The sequence below is a fragment of the Cetorhinus maximus genome, unplaced genomic scaffold (assembly GCF_964194155.1).
Source record: "Cetorhinus maximus unplaced genomic scaffold, sCetMax3.hap1.1 HAP1_SCAFFOLD_3995, whole genome shotgun sequence".
Classification (NCBI taxonomy): domain Eukaryota; kingdom Metazoa; phylum Chordata; class Chondrichthyes; order Lamniformes; family Cetorhinidae; genus Cetorhinus; species Cetorhinus maximus.
The window spans coordinates 3,124-18,632 of record NW_027599900.1 but is presented as its reverse complement, the minus strand read 5'-3'; the positions used below and the strand labels follow the sequence as shown (position 1 = coordinate 18,632).

Here is a 15,509-nt window from a genome sequence, read left to right as displayed (position 1 = left end):
GCTCCCCTTCTCTCTCTCTCGCTCTGTCCCGCTCCCCTTCTCTCTCTCTCGCTCTGTCCCGCTCCCCCTTCTCTCTCTCTCGCTCTGTCCCGCTCCCCCTTCTCTCTCTCTCGCTCTGTCCCGCTCCCCTTCTCTCTCTCTCTTCGCTCTGTCCCGCTCCCCCTCTCTCTCGCTCTGTCCCGCTCCCCGTCTCCCTCTCTCTCTCTCCGTCTCCCTCTCTCTCTCTCTCCGTCTCCCTCTCTCTCTCTCTCCGTCTCCCTCTCTCTCTCTCCGTCTCCCTCTCTCTCTCCGTCTCTCTCTCTCTCTCCGTCTCTCTCTCTCTCTCCCGTCTCTCTTCTCTCTCTCTCCGTCTCTCTCTCTCTCTCTCCGTCTCTCTCTCGCTCTCCGTCTCTCTCTCGCTCTCCGTCTCTCTCTCGCTCTCCGTCTCTCTCTCTCTCTCCGTCTCTCTCTCTCTCTCTCCGTCTCTCTCTCTCTCTCTCCGTCTCTCTCTCTCTCTCTCCGTCTCTCTCTCTCTCTCCGTCTCTCTCTCTCTCTCCGTCTCTCTCTCTCTCTCCGTCTCTCTCTCTCTCTCCGTCTCTCTCTCTCTCTCCGTCTCTCTCTCTCTCTCCGTCTCTCTCTCTCTCTCCGTCTCTCTCTCTCTCTCCGTCTCTCTCTCTCCGTCTCTCTCTCTCTCTCCGTCTCTCTCTCTCTCTCTCCGTCTCTCTCTCTCTCCTCCGTCTCTCTCTCTCTCTCTCCGTCTCTCTCTCTCTCTCCGTCTCTCTCTCTCTCTCTCCGTCTCTCTCTCTCTCTCTCCGTCTCTCTCTCTCTCTCTCCGTCTCTCTCTCCTCTCCGTCTCTCTCTCTCTCTCCGTCTCTCTCTCTCTCTCCGTCTCTCTCTCTCTCTCCGTCTCTCTCTCTCTCTCCGTCTCTCTCTCTCTCTCCGTCTCTCTCTCTCTCTCCGTCTCTCTCTCTCTCTCCCGTCTCTCTCTCTCTCCGTCTCTCTCTCTCTCTCCGTCTCTCTCTCTCTCTCCGTCTCTCTCTCTCTCTCCGTCTCTCTCTCTCTCTCCGTCTCTCTCTCTCTCTCCGTCTCTCTCTCTCTCTCCGTCTCTCTCTCTCCGTCTCCGTCTCTCTCTCTCCGTCTCCGTCTCTCTCTCTCCGTCTCCGTCTCTCTCTCTCCGTCTCCGTCTCTCTCTCTCCGTCTCCGTCTCTCTCTCTCCGTCTCCGTCTCTCTCTCTCCGTCTCCGTCTCTCTCTCTCCGTCTCCGTCTCTCTCTCTCCGTCTCCGTCTCTCTCTCTCCGTCTCCGTCTCTCTCTCTCCGTCTCCGTCTCTCCGTCTCTCTCTCTCCGTCCTCTCCGTCTCTCTCTCTCCGTCTCTCTCTCTCCGTCTCTCTCTCTCCGTCTCTCTCTCTCCGTCTCTCTCTCTCGTCCTTCCTCTCTCCTCCGTCTCTCTCTCTCCGTCTCTCTCTCTCCGTCTCTCTCTCTCCGTCTCTCTCTCTCCGTCTCTCTCTCTCCGTCTCTCTCTCTCCGTCTCTCTCTCTCCGTCTCTCTCTCTCCGTCTCTCTCTCTCCGTCTCTCTCTCTCCGTCTCTCTCTCTCCGTCTCTCTCTCTCCGTCTCTCTCTCTCCGTCTCTCTCTCTCCGTCTCTCTCTCTCCGTCTCTCTCTCTCCGTCTCTCTCTCTCCGTCTCTCTCTCTCCGTCTCTCTCTCCGTCTCTCTCTCTCCGTCTCTCTCTCTCCGTCTCTCTCTCTCCGTCTCTCTCTCTCCGTCTCTCTCTCTCCGTCTCTCTCTCTCCGTCTCTCTCTCTCCGTCTCTCTCTCTCCGTCTCTCTCTCTCCGTCTCTCTCTCTCCGTCTCTCTCTCTCCGTCTCTCTCTCTCCGTCTCTCTCTCTCCGTCTCTCTCTCTCCGTCTCTCTCTCTCCGTCTCTCTCTCTCTCCGTCTCTCTCTCTCTCTCCGTCTCTCTCTCTCTCTCTCCGTCTCTCTCTCTCTCTCTCCGTCTCTCTCTCTCTCTCTCCGTCTCTCTCTCTCTCTCTCCGTCTCTCTCTCTCTCTCTCCGTCTCTCTCTCTCTCTCTCCGTCTCTCTCTCTCTCTCTCCGTCTCTCTCTCTCTCTCTCCGTCTCTCTCTCTCTCTCTCCGTCTCTCTCTCTCTCTCTCCGTCTCTCTCTCTCTCTCTCCGTCTCTCTCTCTCTCTCTCCGTCTCTCTCTCTCTCTCTCCGTCTCTCTCTCTCTCTCCGTCTCTCTCTCTCTCTCTCCGTCTCTCTCTCTCTCTCTCCGTCTCTCTCTCTCTCTCTCCGTCTCTCTCTCTCTCTCTCCGTCTCTCTCTCTCTCTCTCCGTCTCTCTCTCTCTCTCTCCGTCTCTCTCTCTCTCTCTCCGTCTCTCTCTCTCTCTCTCCGTCTCTCTCTCTCTCTCTCCGTCTCTCTCTCTCTCTCTCCGTCTCTCTCTCTCTCTCTCCGTCTCTCTCTCTCTCTCTCCGTCTCTCTCTCTCTCTCTCCGTCTCTCTCTCTCTCTCTCCGTCTCTCTCTCTCTCTCTCCGTCTCTCTCTCTCTCTCTCCGTCTCTCTCCCCCCCCCTCTCTCTCTCTCGCTCTCCCCCACACCCCTCCAGGATACCCTTTCGCCCTTTTCCACAGGCGAGTGCTCCACGGGAGTGAGCCGCATGTCATTCATCTCTACAACACCGCCTTGGGCTTGTGGATGGCGTATTTTAATTTCGGTGAGTGAGCGTCACGGGCCGGGCAAGGCTGAGGGCAGGACTGCGACCGGGAGACAGGGACGGTGGCCAGTCGGGCCCCTCGAGGACCAAGCCCCCTCTGAGGTCGAGGAGCCTCAGCTCCGCCTCGTATTCCCCCTGCCCAGGAAGGTGGGGAAATTCCCCCTCATCTCGGTCCAAGACGGCCGCCCCCCTGGACGCGCGACGCTGCCCCCATGTTGCATTCTGGTGAGCCGGGCCGGTGCAGCAGCGGTGGTGGTGGTGGGATGGTGGGGTGGGGGGACCCTCTCCAAGGTTTACACCCTCCAGACGGGATCGCCACTCGTCGTCTCAACTCTGGAGAATGTCGGCCGGTTCCGCACGATGTCTCCTCGTCCCCGGAGTGAAACACCTGAAGCTCTCCCCGCACGCTGTCTTTCCCTATCTGTCTGTCTGTCTCTCTGTGTCGCTCCCGCTCTCTCTCTCTCCTCTGTTCCTCTCCCGCGCGCTCTCTCTATCTGTGCGCCGCTCCCGCGCGCTCTCTCTGTCTGTGCGCCGCTCCCGCGCGCTCTCTCTGTCTGTGCGCCGCTCCCGCGCGCTCTCTCTGTCTGTGCGCCGCTCCCGCGCGCTCTCTCTGTCTGTGCGCCGCTCCCGCGCGCTCTCTCTGTCTGTGCGCCGCTCCCGCGCGCTCTCTCTGTCTGTGCGCCGCTCCCGCGCGCTCTCTCTGTCTGTGCGCCGCTCCCGCGCGCTCTCTCTGTCTGTGCGCCGCTCCCGCGCGCTCTCTCTGTCTGTGCGCCGCTCCCGCGCGCTCTCTCTGTCTGTGCGCCGCTCCCGCGCGCTCTCTCTGTCTGTGCGCCGCTCCCCGCGCGCTCTCTCTGTCTGTGCGCCGCTCCCGCGCGCTCTCTCTGTCTGTGCGCCGCTCCGCGCGCTCTCTCTGTCTGTGCGCCGCTCCCGCGCGCTCTCTCTGTCTGTGCGCCGCTCCCGCGCGCTCTCTCTCTGTGCGCCGCTCCCGCGCGCTCTCTCTGTCTCTGTGCGCCGCTCCCGCGCGCTCTCTCTGTCTGTGCGCCGCTCCCGCGCGCTCTCTCTCTCTGTGCGCCGCTCCCGCGCGCTCTCTCTCTCTCTGTGCGCCGCTCCCGCGCGCTCTCTCTGTCTCTGTGCGCCGCTCCCGCGCGCTCTCTCTGTCTCTGTGCGCCGCTCCCGCGCGCTCTCTCTGTCTCTGTGCGCCGCTCCCGCGCGCTCTCTCTGTCTCTGTGCGCCGCTCCCGCGCGCTCTCTCTGTCTCTGTGCGCCGCTCCCGCGCGCTCTCTCTCTCTCTGTGCGCCGCTCCCGCGCGCTCTCTCTGTCTCTGTGCGCCGCTCCCGCGCGCTCTCTCTGTCTCTGTGCGCCGCTCCCCGCGCGCTCTCTCTCTCTCTGTGTGTCCGGGGCTCTGGGGGTCCACTGCGTTGTCGGAGGGACGGTACTGAGGGCGCCAAAGTGCCTCGTCTGCGGGTGAGTCAGCCCCAGACCCTCCAGTTAACGCGACCTCGCTCGAGGTTTGGAGAGAGACCCCGGGGCTGCTAAAGTATTTCTAGCGTCGCAGGGACTCTGCACTGGCCCAATACATGTTCCAATCCTATCTCACTGTCTCTTTCTCTCTCACTCCCTCCCCACCCTCGCTCCCCCGCTCCCCCCACCCTCGCTCCCCCCCTCCCCCCACCCTCGCTGCCCCCCCCCCTCCCCCCACCCTCACATCTCTTCCTGAATAGGTTACCAGATGTTGCATTCGGTCGTCTGTGTGCTCTTTCAATTTCTGGTTCTGCGACTTATAGGAAGGACACTCACAGGCATTGCTGCCACTTTCCTATTTCAAATGGTAAGGTTCTTCCCTATAGCCGTGGATAAGCGCGGTCACTCTCACACCCTCTACACCGTCCACATCCAACACTCCCAGGGCAGGTACAGCACGGGGTTAGATACAGAGTAAAGCTCCCTCTACACTGTCCCCATCAAACACTCCCAGGACAGGTACAGCACGGGGTTAGATACAGAGTAAAGCTCCCTCTACACCGTCCACATCCAACACTCCCAGGACAGGTGCAGCACGGGGTTAGATACAGAGCAAAGCTCCCTCTACACCGTCCCCATCAAACACTCCCAGGACATGTACAGCACGGGGTTAGATACAGAGTAAAGCTCCCTCTACACCGTCCCCCCATCAAACACTCCCAGGACAGGGACAGCACGGGGTTAGATACAGAGTAAAGCTCCCTCTAAACTGTTACAGAGAGCTGAGGTTTGTAGGGTCTGGTGGAATTTACAGAGATAGGGAGGGGTGTAGGGGATGGAGGAGGTTACAGAGATAGGGTTGTAGGGGCTGGAGGAGGTTACAGAGATAGGGGGTTGTAGGGGGCTGGAGGAGGTTACAGAGATAGGGAGAGGTGTAGGGGCTGGAGGAGGTTACAGAGCTAGGGAGGGTTGTAGGGCCTGGAGGAGGTTACAGAGATAGGGAGGGGTGTAGGGGGTGGAGGAGGTTACAGAGATAGGGAGAGGTGTAGGGGCTGGAGGAGGTTACAGAGCTAGGGAGGGTTGTAGGGCCTGGAGGAGGTTACAGAGATAGGGAGGGGTGTAGGGGGTTGAGGCGGTTAAAGAGATAGGGAGGGTTATCAGGCTGCAGTTTCCTTTGCGGAGTCTGATGTCGCTCTCTCACTCTCGCTCGCTCTCTCTTTCTCTTCCACAGGTATACCTCCTGGCTGGTTATTATTACACTGCCACCGACCAGTACGACATCAAATGGACGATGCCTCACTGTGTCCTCACACTCAAGCTCATCGGTCAGTCGAGGGGCGATCAGTGGTCATGATAGGTTGCGGGTTGCGCGTGATCAATGAGGTCCCTTCGCGCTCACCCTCCGACAGAGCGGCGCTCCCTCAGCACTGACTCTCCGACAGTGTGGCTCTCCCTCAGTACTGACCCTCCGACAGTGCGGCTCTCCCTCAGTACTGACCCTCCGACAGTGCGGCGCTCCCTCAGCACCGACACTCCGACAGTGCGGCGCTCCCTCAGCCCTGACCCTCCGACAGTGCGGCGCTCCCTCAGCACTGACTCTCCGACAGTGCGGCTCTCTCTCAGTACTGACCCTCCGACAGTGCGGCTCTCCCTCAGTACTGACCCTCCGACAGTGCGGCGCTCCCTCAGCACCGACACTCCGACAGTGCGGCGCTCCCTCAGCCCTGACCCTCCGACAGTGCGGCTCTCCCTCAGCACTGACTCTCTGTGGCTCGGGTGAGACGCTGCGGGGTGAGGAGGATTTCATTGCACTCTATACTAAACTCCGGAGTAAGAAAAGCCTTGTCGATGTCTCACCTTATTGCCCAGTAGGACAATCACTAACTCAGAGGGCAATGTGCCGACCTCCATTTTACAATAAAGATCGATAATTCGCATTCCACTCGTCGAGACTGGGCAGCTACACTGTCCTTCCCGGCGTTCCAGTGTCTTCTGGCGTCTTCTCTTCCTCGTCCCTTGAACCCTGCTCCCCTGACCTATGACATCCTTTGAGATTTTAGCTTGTTTTTAAAAATTCATTCACGGGGATGTGGGCCTCGCTGGCCGGGCCCAGCATTTATTGCCCGTCCCTAGTGGCCCCCTTGAGAAGGTGGGGGTGAGCCGCCTTCTTGAGCCGCTGCAGTCCCTGTGTGGTGTAGGTACACCCACGGCGCTGTTAGGGAGGGAGTTCCAGGATTTTGTCCGTGTGGTGTAGGTACACCCACGGTGCTGTTAGAGAGGGAGTTCCAGGATTTTGTCCGTGTGGTGTAGGTACACCCACGGCGCTGTTAGGGAGGGAGTTCCAGGATTTTGTCCCATGTGGTGTAGGTACACCCACAGCGCTGTTAGGGAGGGAGTTCCAGAATTTTGTCCCGTGTGGTGTAGGTACACCCACGGCGCTGTTAGGGAGGGAGTTCCACGGTTTTGACCCCAGCGACAGTGAAGGAACGGCCGATATATTCCCAAGTCGGGATGGTGAGTGGCTCGGAGGGGAACTTCCAGGTGGTGGTGTTCCCCATGTTTCTGCTGCCCTCGTCCTTCTAGATGGGAGCGGGTCGTGGGTTTGGGCGGCGCTGTCGAAGGAGCCTTGGCGAGTTGCTGCAGTGCATCTTGTAGATGGTACACACATTGGGGAGTCAGGAGGTGAGTGACTCTCCGCAGGATTCCCAGCCTCTGACCTGCTCTTGTAGCCACAGTATTTATATGGCTGGTCCAGTTCAGTTTCTGGTCAATGGTAACCCCCAGGATGTTGATAGTGGGGGATTCAGTGATGGTGATGCCATTGAACGTCGAGGGGGCGATGGTTGGATTCTCTCTTGTTGGGAGATGGTCATTGCCTGGCACTTGTGTGGCGCGAATGTTACTCGCCACTTGTCAGCCCTGAGCCTGGATATTGTCCAGGTCTTGCTGCATTTGGACACGGAATGTTCTGGACTGAACCCTGGACCGTCGGGGGATAGCATCCCCAGATTCCCCACGTCAAATCGAGCTAACCGTCTGTGTGTGTTTGTGGCCCCTTCACCCCCCCGACAGCGACAGGACCTTTGTGACTAGGAGGTTCCTCGAGGTCCTATCTCCTTCCTTCAGTTTCTTCTTCTCCTCCCTCCCCGACAACTGCAAAGCCACGTCACCCCCCATTTTGACCCCTCGCCACCATCCCGGTTCAGAGAGTATAGGGCGCGATAGACCATCGTTCTCGAGGGGACAGGAAGAGCCAAATCGGAGGGCCTAGGCGGGCGGGCAGGGGGCAAATAAAGCAGCAAGACCCCCCCCCAGCCAAGATTAAACGGGAACGTCCAAAGCACCTTTTTGTTTTCGTTCCAGTCCGCCCCAGCGGGAGTGCGCCGAACGGATTCCCGCGGAGCCAACTCGACTTGGCTTTCACCGCGACTCGGCCGGGCTTCCGAGAGGGCTCGTTCCCGGCGCGAGGCGCTTCTCTCCCCCCCCCACCCCCGTTCGGAGGTTTCGTGGCAGGTACCCCGACCCAACACGGCTTTCCCCAGCTCCAGCGTCTGGCCCCACCACCAGGCACGAGGAGCCGCTCGCTTGGTATCCGCTCGGACCCCCTCCCCTCACTCCCGGGAACCCGTCATCCCCACGTGTTGAGGGGAGGCGACGGTGTTGTCGTCCCTGGACTAGTGAACGCGGAGACCCCGGGGGTAAAGCTCTGGGGACTCGGGTTCCACGGCGGAACTTGAATTCGATAAGAATCCGGCCGTGGTCGATCGGCGTTTAAAAACCCCCCATCGGGTTCACTCCTGCCCCCTTCAGGGGATGAGATGTGCCATCCTCGCCCGGTCCTGGCCTACCCACGTGACTCCAGACCCCACGCAGCAATGTGTGGTTGACTCTTAAATGCCCCCTGGGGTGGTCGCTCCGCTGTGAGAAACCGCTGCACAGACGCTAAAAAGGAATGAAACCCGGACGGACCACCCGGCGTCGGACCCAGGCACCGGAAACGACGAGGGCAATCGCAGCCCTGTCGACCCTCCAAAAGCCCTCCTGACTAACATCTGGGGGCTCGTGCCAACATTGGGTGAGCCGTCTCCCAGACTAGTCAAGCAACAGCCCGACATAGTCATCCTCACGGGATCATACCCTATAGCCAGTGTCCCAGGAATCACCATCACCACCCCTGGGTATGTCCTGTCCCTCGTACCTTATGACCAGTGTCCCAGGGATCACCATCACCACCCCTGGGTACATCCTGTCCCACCGGCAGGACAGCCCCAGCAGAGGTGGCGGCATCGCGGTATACAGTCGGGAGGGAGTTGCCCAGGAGAGGCCTCAACCTCGACTCCGGACCCCCGTGAAGTCTCATGGGCATCAGGTCCAACATGGGCAAGGAAACCTCCTGCTGGTTACCACCTCCCGCCATCCCTCAGCTGAGGAATCGGTGTTTCCTCCATGGTGAACATCACTTGGAGGGAGCACTGAGGGGTGGCAAGGGCGCAGAATGTACTCTGGGTGGGGGGACTTCAATGTCCATCACCAAGAGTGACTCGGTAGCACCACTACTGGCCGAGTCCTAAAGGACATAGCTGCTAGACCGGGTCTGCGGCAGGTGGTGAGGGAACCAACAAGAGGGGAAAAACATACTTGACTTTCATCCTCACCAACCTGCGTGCTACAGATGCCTCTGTCCATGACAGTATGGGTAGGAGTGACCACCGCACAGTCCTTGTGGAGACAAAGCCCCACCTTCACATTGAGGATACCCTCCATTGTGTTGTGTGGCACTACCACCGTGCTAAATGGGATAGATTTCAGACAGATCTAGCAACTCAAGACTGGCCATCCATGAGGTGCTGTGGGCCATCAGCAGCAGCAGAATTGTACTCGAACACAATCTGTAACCTCATATCCCCCCACTCTACCGTTACCATCAAGGATCAGCCTTGGTTCAATGAAGAGTACAGGAGGGCATGCCAGGAGCAGCACCAGGCCTACCTAAAAATGAGGTGTCAACCCTGGTGAAGCTATAACACAGGACTACTTGCCTGCCAAACAGCATAAGCAGCAAGTGATGGACAGAGCTAAGCGATCCCACAACCAACGGATCAGATCTAAGCTCTGCAGTCCTGCCACATCCAGCCGTGAATGGTGGTGAATAATCAAACAACTCACTGGAGGAGGTGACCCCACAAATATCCCCATCCTCGATGATGGAGGAGCCCAGCACATCAGTGCAAAAGATAAGGCTGAAGCGTTTGCTACAATCTTCGGCCAGAAGTGGCGAGTGGATGATCTATCTCAGCCTCCTCCGGAGGTCCCCAGCATCGTAGATGCCAGTCTTCAGCCAATTCGATTCACTCTACGTGATATCAAGAAACGGCTGAAGGCACTGGATACTGCAATGGCTATGGGCCCTGACAATATTCCGGCAATAGTACTGAAGACTTGTGCTCCAGAACTTGCCGTGCCCCTAGCCAAGCTGTTCCAGTACAGCTACAACACTGGCATCTACCCGGCTATGTGGGAAATTGCTCAGGTATGTCCTGTACACAAAAAGCAGGACAAATCCAACCCGGCCAATTACCGCCGCATCAGTCTACTCTCCATCATCAGTAAAATAATGGAAGGGATCATCAATACCGTTATCCAGAGGCACTTGCTTAGCAATAACCTGCTCACTGATGCCCAGTTTGGGTTCAGCCAGGGCCACTCAGCTCCCGACCTCATTACAGCCTTGGTTCAAACATGGACAGAAGAGCTGAACTCCCGAGGTGAGGTGAGAGCGACTGCCCTTGACATCGAGGCAGCATTCGACCGAGTGTGGCATCAAGGAGCCCTGGCGAAACTGGAGTCAATGGGAATCAGGGAGAAAACTCTCCGCTGGTTGGAGTCATACCCAGCACAAAGGAAGATGGTTGTGGTTGTTGGAGGTCAGTCATCTAAGCTCCAGGACATCACTGCAGGAGTTCCTCAGGTTAGTGTCCTAGGTCCAACCATCTTCAGCTGCTTCCTCAATGACCTTCCTTCCATCATAAGGTCAGAAGTGGGGATGTTCGCTGATGGTTGCACAATGTTCAGCACCATTCGCAACTCCTCAGATACTGAAGCAGCCCCGTGTCCAAAATGCAGCAAGACCTGGACACTATCCAGGCTCAGGGCTGACAAGTGGCGAGTAACATTCGCGCCACACAAGTGCCAGGCAATGACCATCTCCAACAAGAGAGAATCCAACCATCGCCCCTTGATGTCCAATGGCACTGAATCCCCACTATCAACATCCTGGGGGTTACCATTGACCAGAAACTAAACTGGACTAGCCATATAAATACTGTGCAGGTCAAAGGCTGGGAATCCTGCGGAGAGTAACTCACCTCCTGACTCCCCCAAAGCCTGTCCACCATCGACAGGGCACAAGTCAGGAGTGCGATGGGACACTCCCCACTTGCCTGGATGAGTTGCAGCTCCCATAACACTCGAGAAGCTCGACACCGTCCAGGACAAAGCAGCCCCTGCTCGATCGGCACCCCATCCACAAACATTCACTCCCACTACCACCGACGCACAGTGGCAGCAGTGTGTGTACCATCTACAAGATGCACTGCAGGAATTCAGCAAGGCTGCTTAGACAGCACCTTCCAAACCCACGGCCACTACCACCTAGAAGGACAAGGGCTGCAGACACATGGGGAACACCACCACCTGGAAGTTCCCCTCCAAGTCACTCACCATCCCGACTTGGGAATATATCGGCCGTTCCTTCACTGTTGCTGGGTCAAAATCCTGGAACTCCCTCCCTAACAGCGCCGTTGGTGTACCTACACCACACGGGACAAAATCCTAGAACTCCCTCCCTAACAGCGCCGTGGGTGTACCTACACCACACGGGGACAAAATCCTAGAACTCCCTCCCTAACAGCGCCGTGGGTGTACCTACACCACACGGACAAAATCCTGGAACTCCCTCCCTAACAGCGCCGTGGGTGTACCTGCATTACGTGGACTGCAGCGGTTCAAGAAGGCAGCTCACCACCACCTCAACTAAGAATGGGCAATAAATGCTGGCCCAGCCAGCGAAGCCCACATCCCGTGAATGAATAGAAAAAAAACATATAAAACCCCCCACCCCAGAGGTGAGATCTAGGGTCAAGCTTCCTGGTTTAAAATGACAAACCATGCTTGGCAGTTAACTGTCAGTCACCATCCGCTGGTTCATTCGCCACGGCGATGCCCCTACCCATTGGCGTCCGCTTGCCAACCCATCGGCGCTCTCCTCACGTGCAGTATAAATTGTTTTTTTCCCCCCTTCTATCGGTGCTCTCGCGCGGAGTGTCCTGATGAGCGCCAGACGAAAAAGGTTCGACGCGTCTCTTTTTCTCGTCGGCGATAAGTGTCTCGTCTAAATTGTTCCTTTTGTACCCCCCCCCTCCCTTCCCGCCGCAGGTCTCTCGCTCGACTATTATGACGGAGGCAAGGACAAGGTGAGGCTCCTCGGGCCGTTGAACGGGGTCACGGGTCATGATGCGTGGGGAGGTGGAGGGGGAATGAGAGAGGATGGAAAAGAATTTGGAAAATAGGAGCATTCTGTACTTAGTATGGATTGGTAGTGGGTGTGATGTACCTCCAGAAGGTTTGATAAGCTGCTACATGAAAGGTTTATTGTGGAAAGTGGCTTAGAAGATTGGTTGGCTAACAGGAGACAGTGAGTAGGCATAAATGGGTATTTTTTCTGGTTGGTAATGGGTGACGTGCCACAGGGACCTCAACGGTTTACGATATATATATACTTTTTGTTATTCGTTTTGTGCGGCGTGGGTGTCGCTGGCTAGGCCAACATTTATTGCCCATCCCTAATCGCCCTCGATTCCGGAAGGCGTTTGTCAGAGGTGGGCCTGGGGTCACATGTAAAGCAAGGAGCAGCAGATTTCCTTTCCCTAAAGGACGTCAGCGACCCAGATGGATTTTTTTTTTTTTACTTACAACAATCGACCCCGGGTTACCAGTCCGGTGTCCAGTACCGCTACCCCACCGCCTAACACGTGAATGACTTGGATGGTTGCGAAATTTTGCTGGTGACCACACCGATAGGCGGGGAAGCAAGCGGCGAGGAGGCCGCAAAGGGATGGAGAGGGGTTAAGCGAGCGGGCACAGGGAGCGTAAGGCGGGAAAATGTGAAATGGACCCATTTTGGCGGGATGAATAATCGAAAGAAGCGAGAGGTTGCAGAGCTCCGAGGTGCAGAGGGATCTGGGCGTCCAAGTCCCAAGAATCGGAAAAGGTGAGTCTGCAGGTACAGCAGGCCATTAGGAAAGCTCTTAGCCGTGATATCATTTTATTGTGAGGGGGGTGGAATTGAGTACAAGAGTTGGGGAGGTTGTGCTTCAGTTGTACAGGGGATTGGTGAGACCACATCTGGAGCACCGTGTGCGGTATTGGTCCCCTTATTTAAGGCTGGATGTCGACGCGGTTCAGAGAAGGTTTCCCAGACCGACACCAGGAATGGGCGGGTTGTCTTGCGAGGAAAGGTCGGACAGGTTAGGCTAGTATCCGCTGGAGTTTAGAAGAGTGAGAGGCGACTTGATTTGAAACCTTTTAAGATCCTGAGGGGGTCTCGAGAGGGTGGATGTGAAGAGGATGTTTCCTCTGGTGGGAGAATCTACAACTCGGGGCGGGGGGGGTCACGGTTTAAAAATGAGGGGTCACCCATTTCAGACACAGATGAGGAGAATTTTTTTTAAGAACATAAGAACTAGGAGCAGGACTAGGCCATTCAGCCCCTCGAGTCTGCCCCGCCATTCATTAACGATCGTGGCTGATCTCATTTCGGCCTCAACTCCCAATTTCCCGCCCTCTCCCCCATAACCTTTCAACCCCGTCACTGATTAAAAATCTGTCCATCTCACTCCTTAAATTTATTCAGTGTCCCGGCATCGACTGCTCTCTGAGGTAGTGAATTCCACAGATTCATGACCCTTTGAGAGAAGTAATTCCTCCTCGTCTCTGATTTAAATCTACCCCCCCCTTAGCCTAAAACTGTGGCCTCTCGTTCTAGAAAGCCCCACAAGGGGGAACATCTGCTCCACGTCCACTTTGTCTGTCCCCTTTAGCATCTTATACACCTCAATTAGATCTCAGCTCATCCTTCTAAACTCTTAAGCGAGCATAGGCCGGAACTGTTCAATCTCTTCTCCTAAGACTGAGGGTGGTGAGCCCTTGGAACTCTCTCCCTCAAAAGGCGGTGGGAGCGGAGACGTTGAATATTTTTTAAGGCCGTGCGAGATGGATTCTTGATTAACGAGGGGTTGAAACGTTATCGGGGGCGGGGGGGGTGGGGGTGAAAGGTTATCGGGTGGGCGGGGGAGTTAGGCGAGGGGAGCAGCAGCAGGAGTGCGAGCGGGAGCAGCAGAGGCCGTGATCTTCCTCAGTGGGAGAGCAGGCTCGAGGGGCCGAGTGGCGTACTCCTCCTCCTCGTTCGTATATTCGTATCCGGCCCAGCTCCGCCAAGCGAATCCGATCATGGTCGACCTTGGGATTGGACTTCACTCTTTCCCACTCCCGCTCCCCATATATCCCCCGAGAGACTGAAAAGCCGCCTGTCCCACAGCCTCGAATGTATTCGACGATGGGGGGGGGGGCACCTGCAACCCCCTGTCAGGGGTAGAGAGTACCAAAGGTTCGAAACGATCGGCCCCCCATTATCCCGAGACTGTGCTCCCCTCTCCCCACCCCACCCCCCAACGCCAAATCTTTCAGACGCTCCGACCTGCAGAAACAATCCCTCGGCGACGCCCCCCCTGCCCAATCGGAATCGCGGCCTGGCAAGATCACCCCCCCCCTTCGTTCTTCCAAACCCCAGAGACAGTCGGCCCGGTTTTCCTCAGCGCCCCCCCCGTCGCATTTCCAAGTCGGGATGGTGAGTGGCTGGGAGGGGAACTTCCAGGCGGTGGTGTTCCCCATGCGCCTGCTGCCCTCGTCTTTCTAGATGGGAGCGGGTCGTGGGATTGGAAGGTGTCTTTCTTGCCCACCCCTGATTGCCCCCCTTGAGAAGGTGGGGGTGAGCCGCTTTCTTGAGCCGCTGCAGTCCCCGTGTGGTGTAGGTACACCCGTGGCGCTGTTAGGGAGGGAGTTCCAGGATTTTGTCCCGTGTGGTGTAGGTACACCCACGGCGCTGTTAGGAAGGGAGTTCCAGTATTTTGTCCGTGTGGTGTAGGTACACCCACGGCGCTGTTAGGGAGGGAGTTCCAGGATTTTGTCCCCGTGTGGTGTAGGTACACCCACGGCGCTGTTAGGAAGGGAGTTCCAGGATTTTGTCCCCATGTGGTGTAGGTACACCCACGGCGCTGTTAGGGAGGGAGTTCCAGGATTTTGTCCGTGTGGTGTAGGTACACCCATGGCGCTGTTAGGGAGGGAGTTCCAGGATTTTGTCCCCGTGTGGTGTAGGTACACCCACGGCGCTGTTAGGGAGGGAGTTCCAGGATTTTGTCCCGTGTGGTGTAGGTAACACCCACGGCGCTGTTAGGGAGGGAGTTCCAGGATTTTGTCCTGTGTGGTGTAGGTACACCCACGGCGCTGTTAGGGAGGGAGTTCTAGGATTTTGTCCCGTGTGGTGTAGGTACACCCACGGCGCTGTTAGGGAGGGATTTCCAGGATTTTGTCCCCGTGTGGTGTAGGTACACCCACGGCGCTGTTAGGGAGGGAGTTCCAGGATTTTGTCCCCGTGTGGTGTAGGTACACCCACGGCGCTGTTAGGGAGGGAGTTCCAGGATTTTGTCCCGTGTGTGGTGTAGGTACACCCACGGCGCTGTTAGGGAGGGAGTTCTAGGATTTTGTCCCGTGTGGTGTAGGTACACCCACGGCGCTGTTAGGGAGGGATTTCCAGGATTTTGTCCCCGTGTGGTGTAGGTACACCCACGGCGCTGTTAGGGAGGGAGTTCCAGGATTTTGTCCCCGTGTGGTGTAGGTACACCCACGGCGCTGTTAGGGAGGGAGTTCCAGGATTTTGTCCCGTGTGTGGTGTAGGTACACCCACGGCGCTGTTAGGGAGGGAGTTCTAGGATTTTGTCCCGTGTGGTGTAGGTACACCCACGGCGCTGTTAGGGAGGGATTTCCAGGATTTTGTCCCCGTGTGGTGTAGGTACACCCACGGCGCTGTTAGGGAGGGAGTTCCAGGATTTTGTCCCCGTGTGGTGTAGGTACACCCACGGCGCTGTTAGGGAGGGAGTTCCAGGATTTTGACCCAGCGACTCGAAACGTGTCATATTTTTCATAACATTACCGTCGGCTTTCGGGTGAGGGCGTGGGCAGTGCTGTCCACGTGACTGATTCAATCGGACCAGAGACGCTCAGAGTACGAGGTGGAATGATCAAGCGGCGA

The 15,509-nt window shown here is 57.3% G+C and overlaps 1 protein-coding gene across 1 annotated transcript; it reads left to right on the top strand.

Annotated features, from left to right (window-relative positions):
• Positions 1-2,579: 2,579 nt before the first annotated feature.
• On the top strand, positions 2,580-11,712 carry lpcat3 (lysophosphatidylcholine acyltransferase 3). The gene is made up of 4 exons (XM_078538131.1): positions 2,580-2,684; positions 4,405-4,511; positions 5,376-5,469; positions 11,579-11,712. Exons 1-4 carry the CDS (start codon positions 2,666-2,668, stop codon positions 11,710-11,712), a joined length of 354 nt encoding a protein of 117 aa, XP_078394257.1. The 5' UTR covers positions 2,580-2,665.
• The last annotated feature ends 3,797 nt before the right edge of the window (positions 11,713-15,509 follow it).

Coding starts and splice junctions, on each gene's coding strand:
- lpcat3 (XM_078538131.1), top strand. Junction 4,512..5,375: donor CCACTTTCCTATTTCAAATG/GTAAGGTTCTTC, acceptor TCTCTTCCACAG/GTATACCTCCTGGCTGGTTA. Junction 5,470..11,578: donor CCTCACACTCAAGCTCATCG/GTCAGTCGAGGG, acceptor TTCCCGCCGCAG/GTCTCTCGCTCGACTATTAT.